General features: G+C 30.9%; 1 protein-coding gene across 1 annotated transcript in view; it reads right to left on the reverse strand.

Moving 5' to 3' along the window:
* Positions 1–5791: 5791 nt before the first annotated feature.
* CAP (Cbl-associated protein) overlaps positions 5792–17176 on the reverse strand; it is a 149337-nt gene continuing 137952 nt past the window's right edge. The window contains exons 24-30 of the mRNA XM_076532852.1: positions 15885–16089; positions 13937–14195; positions 13395–13506; positions 13201–13323; positions 12667–12821; positions 12165–12244; positions 5792–11531 (exon numbers count right to left, since the gene is read on the reverse strand). Of these exons, the coding sequence (XP_076388967.1) occupies positions 11363–11531; positions 12165–12244; positions 12667–12821; positions 13201–13323; positions 13395–13506; positions 13937–14195; positions 15885–16089 (1103 nt within the window). The 3' untranslated portion in view covers positions 5792–11362. The remainder of the gene's footprint in view (positions 11532–12164; positions 12245–12666; positions 12822–13200; positions 13324–13394; positions 13507–13936; positions 14196–15884; positions 16090–17176) is intronic.

The following is a 17176-nucleotide window of genomic DNA, read 5'->3' on the forward strand; positions in this document are numbered from 1 at the left end:
AATATTTGCTTTTCATCATAAGTGAAATGTTTTCAAAATTTTTGTAAATGCAATTATGTATTTGTTCTTATCTAGAACGATGATTAGGAACATTCTGCATAAAGTAGTACTATAATATCAAAGTTGTCAACAATTTCAAATTTTGTCGTCTGTGTGACTTCCGCCTGAATATTTCACGAAGACAGTTTCATCCAATTTGCGTGGATTGTCACCAAACTTGATATTTTGCCAGGTGAGCACTTCGTTTATCTACACTCTGCGACAAAACTATAAGACATGCACGAATACGATAGGAAATTGTATTCTGTTCAACATTTTCGTTGGTCTTTATTTCCGATATCAGTTTTTATATCGATTGGTACTTTACAGCTCTATGTGTTATCTAAGATTATAGTTCGAAGAATTTTAGTCAGAAAGGAAAACAAGGTCCTCTAATTGCGACAAAACTATAAAATGGTTTACCTCAGACGTCAGAGTTTAGTGTGATACAAGTTTTCTGTCTGGGAGTACGAACAGTAAACGTGCTGGAATTATTTATTCGAAAATAATAAAATAATGCATAAAGTACGGTGAAATAAAATCTACTATGTGACAGAAATTAATATATTTAATAGTTAGGAAGAGAAACATTTTTTAAACAAAGTAAAGGATTCTTGAAAAGTTAAAAAATTATTTAAATTTCTCAGAGGTTGACAGTGGTATTACAAATTGTTCACTAAGATTGAAAGTATCATTTTCACATAAAAAATTATTTTGTGATATTTTAGAAAAATTATTTTGTGGATACAGGGTGTTTTACTCTACCAACTTATGTCACCATATTCTGCAGTTAAAAATGAAAAAATAATGTTAGATACATATAGAAATAATATCTGAGAAGTACAAAGTTACAAGGATACAAAGCTTGATGATTGAATGATTCTTAGTTTCCTGAGAAACGAAAGCACAACAATTAGAAAGAGATCACGTCAGTAACAATCAGGATTGGAAATAAGCATCGAAACAAGAATTTCTTGGGTTCTAATTGCTGTGATTTCTACATTTTGGCAAATTAGTGACAGTCGCATTACTAGCAAACATCTGACCCTGTTCTACCACTCGATTACCAGGACACTGCGGTCCGATTGTACTATACCTACGGCGTTCCCAATCCCAGAGGGCGACAGTGGTCATGGATACTGTCATGTTATAGTAATTACGGTACGAAAAAGAGTGGAAGACTATAGCCAGAGCAATCTAATCTGTTACTAGTGTTAACGCAAGTTAATAAAATCATTTGAATCATTTGAATGAATGAATTGTTAAAGTATCAAAGTTTATCTCTTTGCACTCGAAAAGTGACTAATGTTATTTGATTCAGTAACCAAATAAGGATAATTTGAAATAAAAATTTTTGAACTTTACCTATAGTGTTACACGTGTGATGTTTAAACATAGTGAAGTAGATAATAGTCATAATTAATAAGTAAGTAAATAACTTTGAACAAATTAAAGTTTTTGAGCTAGAAAGATTTGGAGCTACCTGTAGCAAAGATATTATAGCGTTCAAAATGTTACATTTATATTCAGACAAATAGTTAAACAAATTTCTTGCAAAGAAACGAAAACTATTACGTGCAGAAAATTTCGTACTATACATGATTCCTTTGCTATCGAATGAAACCAGTAAAATGATAAATATGTTCTACCTAAGTCACAGTGTGAACACATTAATTTCTATAACGAATCACATTGATATCAAAAACACTTTGCTACAACATTATTAACTGCAACGTTAGAATGATGTTAATTAAAAATTGATTATAACATATGGTGTAGATATTACCGATTTAACACATGAAATTATTTTAACACATTGTGAACATTTATGACAATTCTCATATGTACATTTCAAACTCATGAGGCCATTCACGAAAATTATGTATCTGTTGCAGTAAATACACGAAAGACAGAAATATTTGGCCCCTGGGCGTAACTAGTAATGAAATGACTGGTCCGTAGTGCGTTTAATTTAAGTAACTAATTTAAATATGGTACTCTGGAAACTGGGATAGGTTACTAATTCTTTTTGAGAAAAAATAGAAAAAGTGAAGAAGCAAAAAATTATGATATATTACGTGCTAATTGCATACGATCTTATTGTTTAGGATGCATCGATCAATCCACCGAATGCAATTGCATTTCAGTCGTTAACGTAATTCAATTATTTTATTAAACCAATCGATCACATTTACTGGACTGCCTATAAAGTATTAATTGAACATCATTGAAATATCGATATTTCACAAGAATATTTATTATTCTATATCAGAAGAATTAAAGAATAAATGTGCAATTGCACTTGGTAGATGTATCGGTGCATTCATATAAGAAATAATGTCATAGGAAGTTAGAACATATTATGCCACACGATTTCTTTCCGAATCCCTCTTTTCTATTTTTATTTAAAAAAGAACATCTATCCAAGCTTTTAGAATCACCCTGTAAATTCCAAGCACGTTAGATTTCCTCTGTTCGTTTTTTCCACGTGCAACAGGCGACTATAATCCTTCCATTGTAGTCGCTCTTATTATAGATACATTAATTTTTATGAATATTATTCAGCTTTCAAATTGGTACTTCGTATCCTTCGCACGGTAGTCACGATGACCAGCATAGCAAATTAAATCAATTATTTATAGAAAATATTTTATTATTTGACAACTCGTTGAAACAATAATGTACGAGAAATTGCTTCTAACCATGAGTGAGGTCCAAGATTGAAAGTATAACTCAAAGTGACAGAGGTTGACAAGCAAGGGATGTACATGAAACAATCGAAAGTTTCGCTTAAATTACTTATAATATTATCTAGAATATTTTATTAGTTAAAGTGTTGTTTCTATCACTTTTATTATTAATAAATACATGATACACGTTAATAGATGAACAGATGAAATTGAAAGATTAAAGGTCCTTATTACTTAATGGATGTACTGTTTTTCTATCTTTCGCAGAAATTTGGGAATTTAGGAATTTGAAAAGTTGGGAATTTGGGAAATTGAGAAGTTGGGAAGTTGGGAAGTTGGGAAATTAAGAAGTTGGGAAGTTGGGAAGTTGAGGAGTTGGGAATTTGGGAATTTGGGAATTTGGGAATTTGGTAAGTTGAGGAATTGGGAATTTGGGAATTTGGGAATTTGGGAATTTGGGAATTTGGAAATTTGGGAATTTGAGAATTTGGGAATTTGGGAATTTGGGAATTTGGGAAGTTGGGAAATTGGTTAGTTGAGAAATTGGGAAGTTGAGAAGTTGGGAATTTGGGAATTTGGGAATTTGGGAAATTGGGAATTTGAGAATTTGGGAATTTGGGAATTTGGGAAGTTGGGAAATTGGTTAGTTGAGAAATTGGGAAGTTGAAAAGTTGGGATTTTGGGAATTTGGGAATTTGGGAAATTGAGAAGTTGGGAAGTTGTAAAGTGGGGAAGTTGAGAAGTTGGGAAACTGGGAATTTGAGAAGTTGAAAAGTTGGGAAATTGAGAAACAAAAGCTCCTACTACAAATTTCCCAAAATAAATAAAACAGAATGTGGAAGTATTTCATTTTCATTCCAAACAAGAACAGTTCGTCAACCGCATCGAAATGATATGTTGGACTGACGTGTATACACGTCGAGCGCAGATAACTGGTGAATACGTAGGTCATGAAAGCGACCGTGGCCTTGCATCGCTCTCCTGATGCTAAGGATTCGTATCAGGAGCTACCGACTGTGCATAACAAGTGGTATGCGACAACATGTGGTCAGACCCTGCCGCACAGCTGGTTGCCGCAACTCACCTTGCTCATCAACCACATCGCTGTCTTGGCGCCTGCGGGGACCATAAGGTGTAATTCTGGATGTCCGCTATCTTTAACACCTTGTGCTACAGAGATCACAGACAACGGGCGAATTTATATAATCCGATAATAAGCGAAAGCAAAAGGAAAGTAAACTTAACAACAGCGTTCGTGGAACTCGATGCGAATATATGAGATCCTAAATAATTTGTATTCCTGAGTTTATCTTTTAATAAATAATAAAGTATGCTGTACTCGAGCGATCTTAACATGTTAGTAGCTATAGGGAAAACTGATGATTGTTAGACAATAAATAATTGTATAATTGTATAGAAAGTAGTGTTTATTTAATAAAACCATATGCTTATGTAGTTCTCTTAAGAAATACGAAATTTGTATAATTTCCCAGTTTTCTAACTTTTTAAATTCCTGAATTTATAAATTCCCAACTTCTCAACTTCTCAATTTCCCAATTTCCCCACTTCTGAATTTCTCAACTTTTCAATTTCCTAAATTCCCAAATTCCCAACTTCTCAACTTACCAATTTCCCAAATTCCCAACTCCTCAATTTTCCAACTTCTCAACTTCCCAACTTCTCAATTTCCCAAATTCCCAAATTCCCAAATTCCCAAATTCTCAACTTCCTAATTTCTCAATTTCCCAATTTCTCAACTTCTCAACTTCCTAACTTCCCAACTTCCCAACTTCCCAAAATCCCAAATTCCCAACTCATCAACTTCCCAACTTCTCAAATTCCTAATTTCCCAAACTTCCCAACTTCCCAACTTCCCAACTTCTCAACTTCCCAACTTCTCAACTTCCCAACTTCCCAACTTCCCAACTTCCTAACTTCCTAATTTCCTAATTTCCCAACTTTTCAAATTCCCAAATTCTCAATTTCCCAACTTCTCAAATTCTTAAATTCCCAATTTCCCAACTTTTCAAATTTCTAAATTCCCAAATTCCCAATTTCCTCAAATCTTGAACATTGCAAAAGAAGAATTCAGTCTCCTATGTATTATAGCAGATGTCTACAATACCTAGTTGAAAATATGTATTACATCTACAGTAACGCTACTAGTGGAAGCAATTGGAACCAACGATGTCAATATGGCGTCCTTGAAAAGCATTCTATCCATACCTTATATAGTTTATGTTTTTACTTACCCATTTTTGCTCTTTTCCACTGCTGTGATACTAGTCCGAATTTAAAAGCATGCTCAATGGGGAGTAAATTTACATGAATCGTCACTTTACTTCGCCTCACAAGATAGATTTACTACATTTTAGCAAAACATATCAAACATATTACGTTTCGCGCCAAAAGAGTCAAAGAACACAATATTTATATTAGTAACTTGAATTGCATATCAATGTACAAAGATAAAGTAAAATTCGTAATATGAGCATGAGTGAAATTATAAAATCTATCTTCTGTTTGCAGCTTTGTTGTGAAGGGAATTTTTAGCTTGCATTTTGTAGCCTAATTGTGGTTAAATATCTGGTTTATGGGATCAAGAAAATTGGGGATACTGGAAATAAAATTCAAATCTTTGATGATTATAATCTGCTACTTACATCATTTACTAATTCACCACCAGCTTATTGTTATTTTCTATACCTTTATTTTTTAGTGGCGAAATGTCTTTTTTGAGGGAGAGATTCTTTTATGAAGATTCTTTTATCTGCTTCTTCAAAGATGCTTATTTTCTCAAATTAAGACTTTAAAATTAAAAGTGAAAAATCATTGTTTAATTTAAAAGATTTAATTTAATTTAATTAAAAATAGAGTGGTCCTAATGAAGTAACACACTAAAATTTATTTAAATTTCGAGTATACAAACCCATTATCTTTGAAATAAATTTAAAATGCTTTAGGCAGTTACTGAAATATGTAAATAAAAGTTATAATATGTAGCATTGTGAATTACATTCGAAATAGTTACTTCGATTAAAATAAGAAAGAACACAAAACTGTTTAAAATCTGTAATACATGTATTTTCTGTATACAGCTATAATTTATACAATTTAATTCTTATATTATACAAATTCGTGTATAGATACATCTACGTTTATATATATTCGTTTAGAAATCATCGATGCTTAAACGTGACTCTTTCGATCATCGTCAGCCTTCCTTTTCTTTTAACAAATATACGTTACACGATAAATATATCGAATATTACAAGATCGTATTCGTTCGTTTTGCATTAACTTAACGCGTTCGCTGTCATTAATTTAATTATGTGTTCATTTGCTCCGCTAATTTGTTTCAAAATTTTTTTAACAGTCAAGATATCGAAACACCATAAAAGTATTGATTAATCAACTTTAATAAATTAAACGGAATTTTTGAATGTACATTTTCTGACAGCGAAGGGTTAAGTGTTGATGATCGAGCACGCGATATCACGTGATCGGACATTTTGCTGTCGACGGCAGTGAAAGGGTTAATTACACTGTTATTCCACCCATTACATTGACACGTTTATTTTCAATTAATAGATGAGTGATTATACAGGGTCATGTAATTGGTGGTTATGAACTCAATTGTGATAATAAAGTAGGATATTCTTTTGAAAAATTTAATTTTGAAAATTTGTTCTCTTTCGTTCGTTGTAATAAAAGACACTTTAAACAATTTTTAACTTGATAAAATGAAGTCCTTATTAAATTAATTTCTCCTTTATATAATTTACACTGAAGTTAATTAACATTTCAAATTTATGGAACCCAAGGTTTCGAATAAAAAATTACAAAAAAAGTCCATCTGGTTCGTTTGAACGTATTCTATCGTTTTAGTTTATCATATTTTAATTGGTTTATATAGGATGTACGTACTTTTTGCGTACGATATTTTTTACAAGATTTTATCCCAAATAAATATACACAGTTCTGTCAATTCTTCCTTTCACCGCACCCCATCTCGATTAGTTTTTAGTTTCTTAAATTCGTAATTGTTGAATTATCGGCAGTAATGTACCAAATGTTTCAGAACTATAGTTACAAATTCAGTTGTCCAGTATATTCAAAGGGGAAGATAATGTTGCTGAATATACATGCAATCGCGAAGTATTTGAACAGCGTTATGCTTTTCGACTCAAATTATACAGGGTGAACCATAACGTGTGGACATAACTTTGGTCGCGAATTCAGCATGCATAAATAATACATAAACGTTTACAGTGTGCGACTTTATGTTATGAATTATTTTAGTTTCTGGCTTTCAATAAATCTACTGACAAACTATACTTTTCCTTCAATTGTTCATAAACAACTGATTTATTATACAACTTAGTTAACTAATATTCCTGTAAATAAAACATTCATTGACAAAACATGTAGAAGGTTTTTGAATAAATAGAAAAAAAAAATATACTGATCGAATTGAGTAATCTCCTCCTTTTTCGAAGTCGGTTAAAAAATTGAACGAATTGATAGATTTGTAAAAATCAACAAATAGTTGACACAATGCAAAAATGATTCAAAGACAAACTTGATAAATGTTGAAATGAAATTTTTGTACTATTTATGTTTACTGAATTCACCGAAGCTCTGTCTGCATAATATCAAATATAAAAATTCTGTTTTGAGAAATAGTAATGAAACTTAGCAAAACTGAACTATAAATTAAATCAAGTACTTAATCATAACTTTTTTGGTTAAACATAACTCACATAGGATCGAAAAAACGTTTGTATCTTACACATTGATTAACACGTTGACTGTTATTATAAAATGAATTAATTCGAGTATTCACATATTTATTTGCTAACACCTGAATCACCTAAGATTACGTTTTTCTAAATAACACTGAATGAGTTTTCTTCAGTTGAAAACAATAGACTCATAAAATACGTTTATGATTTCAATAATTATTAACAAAAGTTTGAGTGCAGTTTACTTTGATTAATAAAATACCTTCGCTTATGGAATATTTTCAATTAATACACGATAAGAAAAATTATTTCTTTGGAGACTCTGTGTCCTTGCACGGATATTATATTAAAAACCACTATGTATTAAGTGTATGCTGTACTCACCATTGTATTATTGTCATATGTCTAATTTACATACAGGGTGTCCTATATGAATAAATACGAATATTAATAGTGGACGTATATACAGTAATGTGGACAAAATAATAAAAACAGTTCTGTTATTAATACTTAGAATGCTAATGGAAACAGTTCATATTTACTGTGATATTTTGTCATTTGTGACAAGATACGTACATGTAATTTTCGATTTGATTTCTTAACTTGTTACTTCATATTATCTATTTCATATTATTATAATATTTATAATTTTTACACTTTTCTTATAATTTTGAATTCTACAATATTCAACGTATTAATATAGCAGTATACTCTTTATTAATAAGACAGTCTCAATTTATAATGGACACTAAATGTTTTCAATAGTTTCTAACAAGATTTTAAATCATTCTTTTTTAACATCTTAAATATCTTTGAGTTTCCTTAAAGATTTTAGATATGTTATTCATTTTTCAATTCACCACAAAAAGTTAAAAATTTCTTGACACTCGGTTAAAAATAATAAGAGCATTTTTGAAATGTTTTATATGAAAGTACGCCTATAGAATATCAGTTGGACAAATTTTTATCCACAAACATAAAGTACAAAAATTTTAAAAAGTTTTATATCGCGTTTCACAGTGAAACGTTATGATATGATTTTCGATCACTCTGCACGATAATTACGAACCTAAAATACTTAAAAGATTTTAAACTTTTCAAAAGTTTACACGCAAGACGTGTTAACGATTATTAGACGTTTCTATTATTTTGTCCGCTGGCCGATTAGTTATGTAGAGGTTAATATTCTTAATCTATATTATCATGGGTATTTCTAGTGTGTCAGTCAACGTGTTAAGCGTTAAAAGAACCATAAACTGAAATATTTGTTCGCCCTTTAATGCCCTTTTCTACATACAGGATTATCTTTCGCTGCTGAACTATTACAAGTAACAATAGCGATACGTATTGTCTGTTTTTTCAAGTGGATCCGAATTAATCTTTTATTTCCTAGGACTAAACGATAGGCTGTCGTGTAACGTCATGGCGAAACGTTTTCGAAAATCATGGCCTCTTGACATCGAGCAGACTTCATTTATTAGTCATCATTAAATACGGATTAAGGCTCGATGTCGAGCCTTTGGTGTGCATCTTAACACGTGCATTAATTATGCCGTTAAGTATATCTATATTCATAGAATTACACCTTCGTATAATATCGTAACTATGTGTGTACATGTATATAGATATATCTTCTATACATCATATAATTCATTTTCATTTTTATATGTATAATATATGTATATATATATAACTCTGGGTACAAATAATGTTTACAAAAATATTAATTTGGGAAGGCAAACGTTCAATTATAAATCACTTACTCTTGGATACTCACGAATGCAACAATAACATGACTGATTTATCTACAATACCAAACGCAGAAGGAAATTCGTCTTCCTCAAATTTAAAACAATTTACGATTCGAAGCACTTTTTATGGAAAAATCTCCAACGTTCTTGACGCTCCTTTTCACCGAGAATTGAATCAAGAAAAAGCTCTCGAGACTTTTCTATCTTTGGCTCGTTTACAGACTTTTATTTCGCTAACTTCTTTACCGACGATCGATTCGGCCATGCTTTTAGTTTGTGCACATTTCGTGAAAGAATCGAGGTTCAAAGGAATCTTCTCAAATACTATAAATTCATTGGATATTCGGTTGTTTGTTCAACAATCCAATCTTCTGCACCTTTTTACATTTCGATCACTGTGACTGTTAGTGCAATCATCAAGAAAATCAATTTTAAATATTTCACTCGGGTGACATTTACAAACTTCATAACGATAAGTCTTCTATCGATAATTTATCTCAAATTTGAACAGAAAATCTCGAAAGCACTAAAAAAGTTATTCTTAACAGATAATGATACAGCAAATTGTTAGTAGATTAATTTTCAAATGTGTCTGATGTTCTAAATCTTGAAAATTAAGAAATTGTAAAGGCTTTAATATAAGTTCCTCCACTTTTTTAAAACATTGAGACCAATATCAATAAATAAAACGGGTATTTCATACCATTGCCTTCTTTTGAATAGTTTTCGTAGTCCATATTTAAATTTGATTTTCTCGAAAACAAAACAACCTTTCTACAATTTTGCATTGATTCTGCAAAATAATTACACGAATTAATCACGGGCGTACTACTCAAAAGTGGTGACTAATTTCCGACAGACTTTAACCTACTTTCAGACGGTTACACAGAAAATTTTCACCAACAAAGATGTTCGAATTGTGCATTGATAAATGCAACACGACGAGTACAATGAAAAAACGAATAGCTTCGTTCGTTGCTGGTGAAACCAGGTAAACCCTTCGAAATGTATATTCTTTTTACAAATTACACAGAAATATTATCGAGACGCGTGAAATACTTTTGGAATCTTCTCGTTACAATGAGGGAATCCTTTAACAGCTGCCTGCAGAAGTCACACGCGAGATTTGACGCGGATCTCGATAAGAAACACGGTCAAACGTACATAGTTTCTTTGTTTTCGCAACGTCCGCCTGACGCAGCCGTTTCTGTGAACGACGTACAATAAATTACTAATTGTTATCGTACACTACTTACACGTTAATCTTACATGTTTAACTTTTTGGTGAATTCAACGGTACAAGGTCTCGCGTTACCACAGCGTGAAAAACTCACGAATAGGAAGACTTTAATGACACATGTTATTAACGCCCCTTTACCGTCGACGTTTAAACGTTAAATCGCATTTATATTAACATTTTGACGGCCTATATCACTTATGCGATATACAATTTATCAGTACGGTTCAGTTACTCGATTAGTCTGAGTATATTTAAAGTGTTTACAAAGTGTGTCTATATGATCGAGCAGAGAAAACATCGATTTCTTCCATCTTTCTGCATCGCAAACAAAATGTAATACTTTTAGACTTAAAAATATAAAAAATATCAAATAGCTGTTTGAAACATATCCTTTAAATATTTGAAACTGTTAAATGTGAAATCAGTAAATTTTTATCATGACTGGTTTAAAATACAGCGCACGTAATATCATTGATGTCAACAAATACAATTTTGTGGTTGCATTTTATTTTTGTGGAAATACTTATTTGATAACAAAATTCTATGTTAAATTTATAATTCGGTATTCACTTACTCAAACAAATATTTGTACCTATTTAACATAAGTTTTCTTTAAAAATTAAAATATTTTCGTAATTTTCGTAGATTCGCCAATTCTGAGCTCTATTCAATTTCATGAAATATTCTCTGTTTTCGCTTACTCGATGCCATTGTAACACTAAACAAAAGATTCAACTTTATTTCATAGAGAAAAGATTGAACTGCAGATTGGTCACATGAACATGATTTAAAGCGGAACATGAGGCCGTTAAATTGTTAAGATTTCGATTCAGTGCTTTGGTAAAATGTAATCTGTGGCTCGATACGCATTGCAACAAAGTTACTGCCTATTGTGTTTCACACTCTTTCCACATAGTTTCCGGGGAAGGTGCCGAAGTATCCGGTCCTTTGACTGGAACCGACGTACCAACCGTCGTCACATTTCTCCATCACGTATACCGTGTCGCCTTCTTTTAGCTCGAGCTCGTCCTCGTTTTGTGGTCTGTAGTTGTACAGAGCTCGGTATCTGAAGTGAAATCGTAAACATTTGTAAACAGAAAATGCGAATTCTCTTCGGATAGAAATGTTAGTGTAATTGTCGGACATTTACATGTCCGAGATTTGAATAATATCGAAATATGTTGTCAAGGTCATTACTTGAAACAACTCATTTTGTATGGAGTAGGAGGAGACTTGTTTGATAAAGATTTGCAACTTAGTAAATACTAAAAAGTAATCCACAAATCTGCTGTCTCAAATCCACAAATCTTTTGTTCAGAACGTTTCTTCCAAAAAATTCAGTAATCACTAAATCTCTTAATTGGTAGATCTCCAAACTTCTAAGTACACTAATGCACAAATTCCCAAATCCCCAAACATCATCAAATCTCTAAGTCAGTAAACCGTGAAACTTCTAAGAAGTAGCAAATTCACGACTTCTAAAATCTAAAAATCTACAAATCCGTAAATCTACAAATCTGCAAATCCACAAATCTTCAAATCATTGAGTCCTTAAATCTTCAAATCTCCAAATCCCCAAATCTCCAAATCTCCAAATCTGCAAATTTGTAAATCTCCGAACCTCTAAATCTCCAAATCACCAAATTTCCAAATCCTTCAATCTGAAGTATCTAAAGCTTCAAAGACAATATAAACTTACGGTATTGGTTCGGATTGTGTATCGATGTGCAACGCCTCGTTAAGTTGTGATACATGTAGCTTGCTTCCTCCCATCCGTGGCTACAAATCACGCAAAAGAAATATAATTATTTAGAATTAAAAATAAAAGTTACAATTACTATCTTAATTTCTAATCATTTCTATCTCAATTCAAGTCATTATCTGAATTAATCTACGTGTTTCATTACATTAATACAAAGACTTAGTAATTATACAATAATTGCTGAAACGAAATTCTGACGACCCTAATTATTAATTTTATAAGTAATTCATTGTTTCTTTCTTAGAACATAAGAAATTCTTGTAGATCTTGAAGATCAGTGTATTAGATACTGAAAGTGATTAAAAATAAGAGATACAGTAACTAATTACAAAATTATGTTCGTAGGATTTACACGTGGTTGAAAGCAATTGACTTTTAATTCATGTAGTTAAAAATGATTTTAAAGGAAATGTAATTAAATATCGTGAATATAACTAACCAGTGAATTATAGTGTGGCTGAGTTGTGTTTATATTAACCGGTATAGACGGCATATAGTGATGGGGTCCCATGCTCATTTTCCCTCCAGCTGATCCATTTACTAAGAGGCTGTGTGCTGCTGGAGCGGCGACTGGTTTGTTTTTCGTTGGCGTTTCTATAATTAATATAATATAATATTTATCAGACATTAAAAATATAATATTTAACAAGTTACAAGTCTTAATGTTCTCTACAATAAAAATAAAAATATGAGTTCTATAAAATCTTAGATGACCCTAATTTCACCCAAGAAACTGTTTCCGAAATTTTTTTACTGATAGAATATTCTACAAACAGTCTTATTTTAAACATTTTTTATTAAATACAAGTGAAAAATCATGCGTTAAGTTAAAATTAACACCCTGTATAAAGTCTTCGAAAGAATTATTAGAATTCTGAACGTGAATATAACAATTATTAAAAATATATAGAATAATATCTTCTACAGAAATATACACAATTTGACTCTACTACAAGTTACATATGTACAATACCTGTTCTATGCCCAGGTTCTGTAATAACTTCGACGTAAGAGATGGGAAATATCCCCTTCCTGTTTCCAATGCGTCCCTCGTACCAATTTTCATCGACCCTTCTAGTCAAAACTACAAGTTCTCCTATAACAAAAAGGAACAGCATTCCAGATATTTGTATCGAAGACTTGGTATTCTATCGATATCTATTTTACCTTTGGCCAAAGGCAACTCAAGATTTGTTTGAGCGACGAAATTGAATTTGGCTCGTGCTTGACCTTCATAAGGTTTCTTTGGTGTCGTTCTCATGCCATCGTATGGTAAAATCTAAAAATAGAAATAAAAAATTTTTTAACATATTTTATACTTCAATAATACCGAATAATCTTCACAAACGTATATCTATTAATTTTTATTACATAATACAAAAACCACTTTGTGGTCACCAAAATTACTTCGTGTTTTATTAAGCATAAGAGCTTTGTTAAATACTTCCAGAATAATTTAGTTTTACTTGGATTTAAGTGAAATTGTATAACTTTGGGTTATGTCTGTTCAAAATTACTTGAAGTTAAATTAAAAATTTTATACTGTTTCTCTACGTATTTTTGCAATTAACTAATTTATTAAATAAAAATATAATCCTGTTCCCTTTTGTTTTATTTTTTTCGTAAAATTTATTATATAGAGATTGCACCTCGTGTAGAATTTTCAAAACTAAATATTTAACCACTTAACAGCTTCGAAATAGAATTACCTCGACGTAGTTCGATGGAAATAAGCCGATCATTGCGTTGTGTTCACCCTCGTACCAATTTTTGTCTACCTGACGACGCACGAATATTATGTCACCACGACGGAAATTCAATTCCCGTGAAGATTGCCCGATAAAGTTGTAAAGTGCTCTTGCCACGAGTCTTGGTTCCGGTGTTTGCTCTTGGGATCTGCTTCTGTGGCTCAAGTCGTCGACGAAGTCGTCGTATCGATTTAGGGGAATCGGTGATTTCTGAGACGGTCTGAAATCAACCATTGTAAACCATAAAAATGCAATTTCAGATTCCTGGATTTATGTATTCTGAATTGTGATAATTCTTCTGATAAATCTTCAAATTCCCAGATTTTCGAATTTCCAAATTCTTCAATTTTCATTTCTCAAAATTTTTACATTTAAAAATTTATAAATCTTTCAAATGTTGACATTTCTGAATTTTTTAATTTAAAAGTCTCTAAATACTCAAACTTCCAAATCTCTGAATCTAAAAATCTTATATTTTCAAATTTTCAAATCTCCACATCTTTAAATTTCCAAATTTCAAATCTCCACATCTTTAAATCTTCATATCTCCAAATCTCGAAAACAGCAAATCTCTAAACCTCTTACTACTCAAATCCCCAAATTTACAAATTGCCAAATTCTTTAAATCTCCAAATTTTCAGATTGTCCCAAGCTTCACAATTTCCACACTTCTAACATTACATATTTATTAAAAGAAAATGCTGAGAGACTGCCTACACTCCAGCGTATTATACGTCAGCAGTCATAAACAGGTTAATAAACTCATTAACTTCATTAATTATTCAGCTCATATTACATTTTCATTGAAAGATTCGTTTCAAGTCCGAATCATATAGAAGTATCTGTAGAGTAAGATAACATCACGCATCAAAGAGCACTGCAGCGGTTAATTAGAAACAATTAATACCCTCCATTCTTGAAGCAAAATGAAATTAAATCAATTGATTATCTATTACCATTACATTTTCCGAGCCTTACGTGTTATTACACATAACATATAATTTAATTATTTATTTATATCAATTACTGATTATTCTCGTTTCTTGTACAAAATCAACGTTACATAGTTTAATGATAGTATGACATAATCTGATAACAATTTACCTTGTAACATACAATATTCAATAATTTTTAACGGAGTAATAATTTATAGTACAAAATATAGCTTTTAATTATATAGTAATAAAGTACTTCATAATTTATTACATAATATTCTAATACTGTAATTTAAGACATTATTACAGTTTATCACAGTATTATAAATTTATTATCTATTTATTTAAAATTTGTTATCTTGATGTGGAGCTGGTATATTAATCTATTTATGTGATAAAGAATTATTGAGTTGTTATTTTAGACTTTCGAAACTTTAGAACACACATCATTGATCATAACTAAAAATAACATAGTGAAACTTTTAGACATTTATCTTTATTGTTATTGAAACTGTAGTAGCTTTTTCGCAATATGTCAGTTTTAATGGCTGTCACGATTGACGACGTTGTATTTGTCTAAAATAATACAGAAATGTCCGTCTTGTGATCTAGGATAAAGTAAAAAGAATTTTTAACAAAATGCTGAAATTCATTAAATTTATAACTTGTTGGAAAAGAAATGAAAACGTTCGTTCTTATTGACATGACTCTAAAAACATTCTTCTACAAATAAAATGTTTTACTACCAGAAGTATAGAAACAATTTATTTATATTTTTTTTTTATTCTTCTCTTTTATTTTACTTTCCTTTTTATATTCTTTTTATTTTACTTTTATCTTATTTTTTTTTTGTTTAACGATCAACATATACTGTTTACTACATGGAATAATTTTTCAGTCAACTCTGAAATAAATTTACAGAAACTAAAGCTAGCTTACAAATGAAAACCAAAAAAATAGGGGATGAAACTTACATGAAGTTGTCGGTATGTCTTCGAGAATCAATGTCGTGCAGTTCTTGAAGATATTTCCGACGACGTTCTTCTTGATAAACGCGTCGCATATTCTCTGCACTTCGACGAGCGAGCTCTTCTTCGCTCAATGGTTCTTTCGCCTCTGTACGCACTGGTGAACGATAGTGAATCGTCACCTCACCCTCCACATAACGTCTCGGTGATTCTACAACAAAGAATGTTCATTATTATTCCTACCCGTCGATTTCTTCAATTCCCTTAACCTCTGAAACAAGTTTAACGAATACGCAAAGTTCTCGGAATATCTTACAAAGGAAGCACGTTTTCACAGCAAAGTTTAATAAAACTGATTACTTAATTGCTTCATCGATATTCTTAATCCAAAATGGCGGATGCTTTGTTAGAAGAAACAATGTGAATCAATTAATATGTATTTTGGAATTGTTTTCAAATTGTAGCTTAAAATTGTACTTTAAGTCGATTAGGGAAAGTAGGGTAAAACCACGTAACTGGTTTTCTTCAATGACAATTCTTTTTATCCTTTAATGTATTCTTAGGAACTGTCTGTCAACTGTAGAGCAGATAACAATTTGCTTTTGAGCGAGTTAATGAGGCGATGTAGGATTTATTTTGGTCGTATAAATTTATCCTAACAAGAAATCTTAGTTCCATACCATTTAACAATTTTTGAGAATATAAATCATGAGGGAAGTAAAAATTAAATTTTGTTGCATTAGACTGAAACTGGATAGTGCAAAATAAGTCTAGCAAATTTAAACTTTGACTGGTATTAAAATAATTCCACATTTCACATTATTTAATTTCTTTGAATAAAATGTGTTAGAAACAGCCACCCCTTCATGCGTCAACTCGTAGGACATGTGTACATATGTGAAGAAAATTAATGTGTTAAGTAATGTAAAGTAATGTGGTTTGTATGTTTTGAAATCTAACACCTTATAAAAAATAGGAATTTTTAATTTGTTTAATAAAAATTATTTAGTATTCAAGAATATGTGAAAGTATACTTTTATCGGTTAGTTATTGCTTTTAACTAATATTGAAATATTTTGAATAAAGTTTAATAATTAATATTAACATTAATTGGTATTATAATGAATTAGTATTATAATGAAGTATTATAATATTTGAATTATTTTAAATATTATTTGAATATTTAAAAATGTATATATTTTTAACTTCATTTAATGAAAGACATAATATATCACATAATAAATCGCAAATGTATTTATATTAGAATCTATCAAATTCAAATACTCTAACACCGACTA

This window comes from Megachile rotundata, chromosome 1 (assembly GCF_050947335.1).
Source record: "Megachile rotundata isolate GNS110a chromosome 1, iyMegRotu1, whole genome shotgun sequence".
Classification (NCBI taxonomy): domain Eukaryota; kingdom Metazoa; phylum Arthropoda; class Insecta; order Hymenoptera; family Megachilidae; genus Megachile; species Megachile rotundata.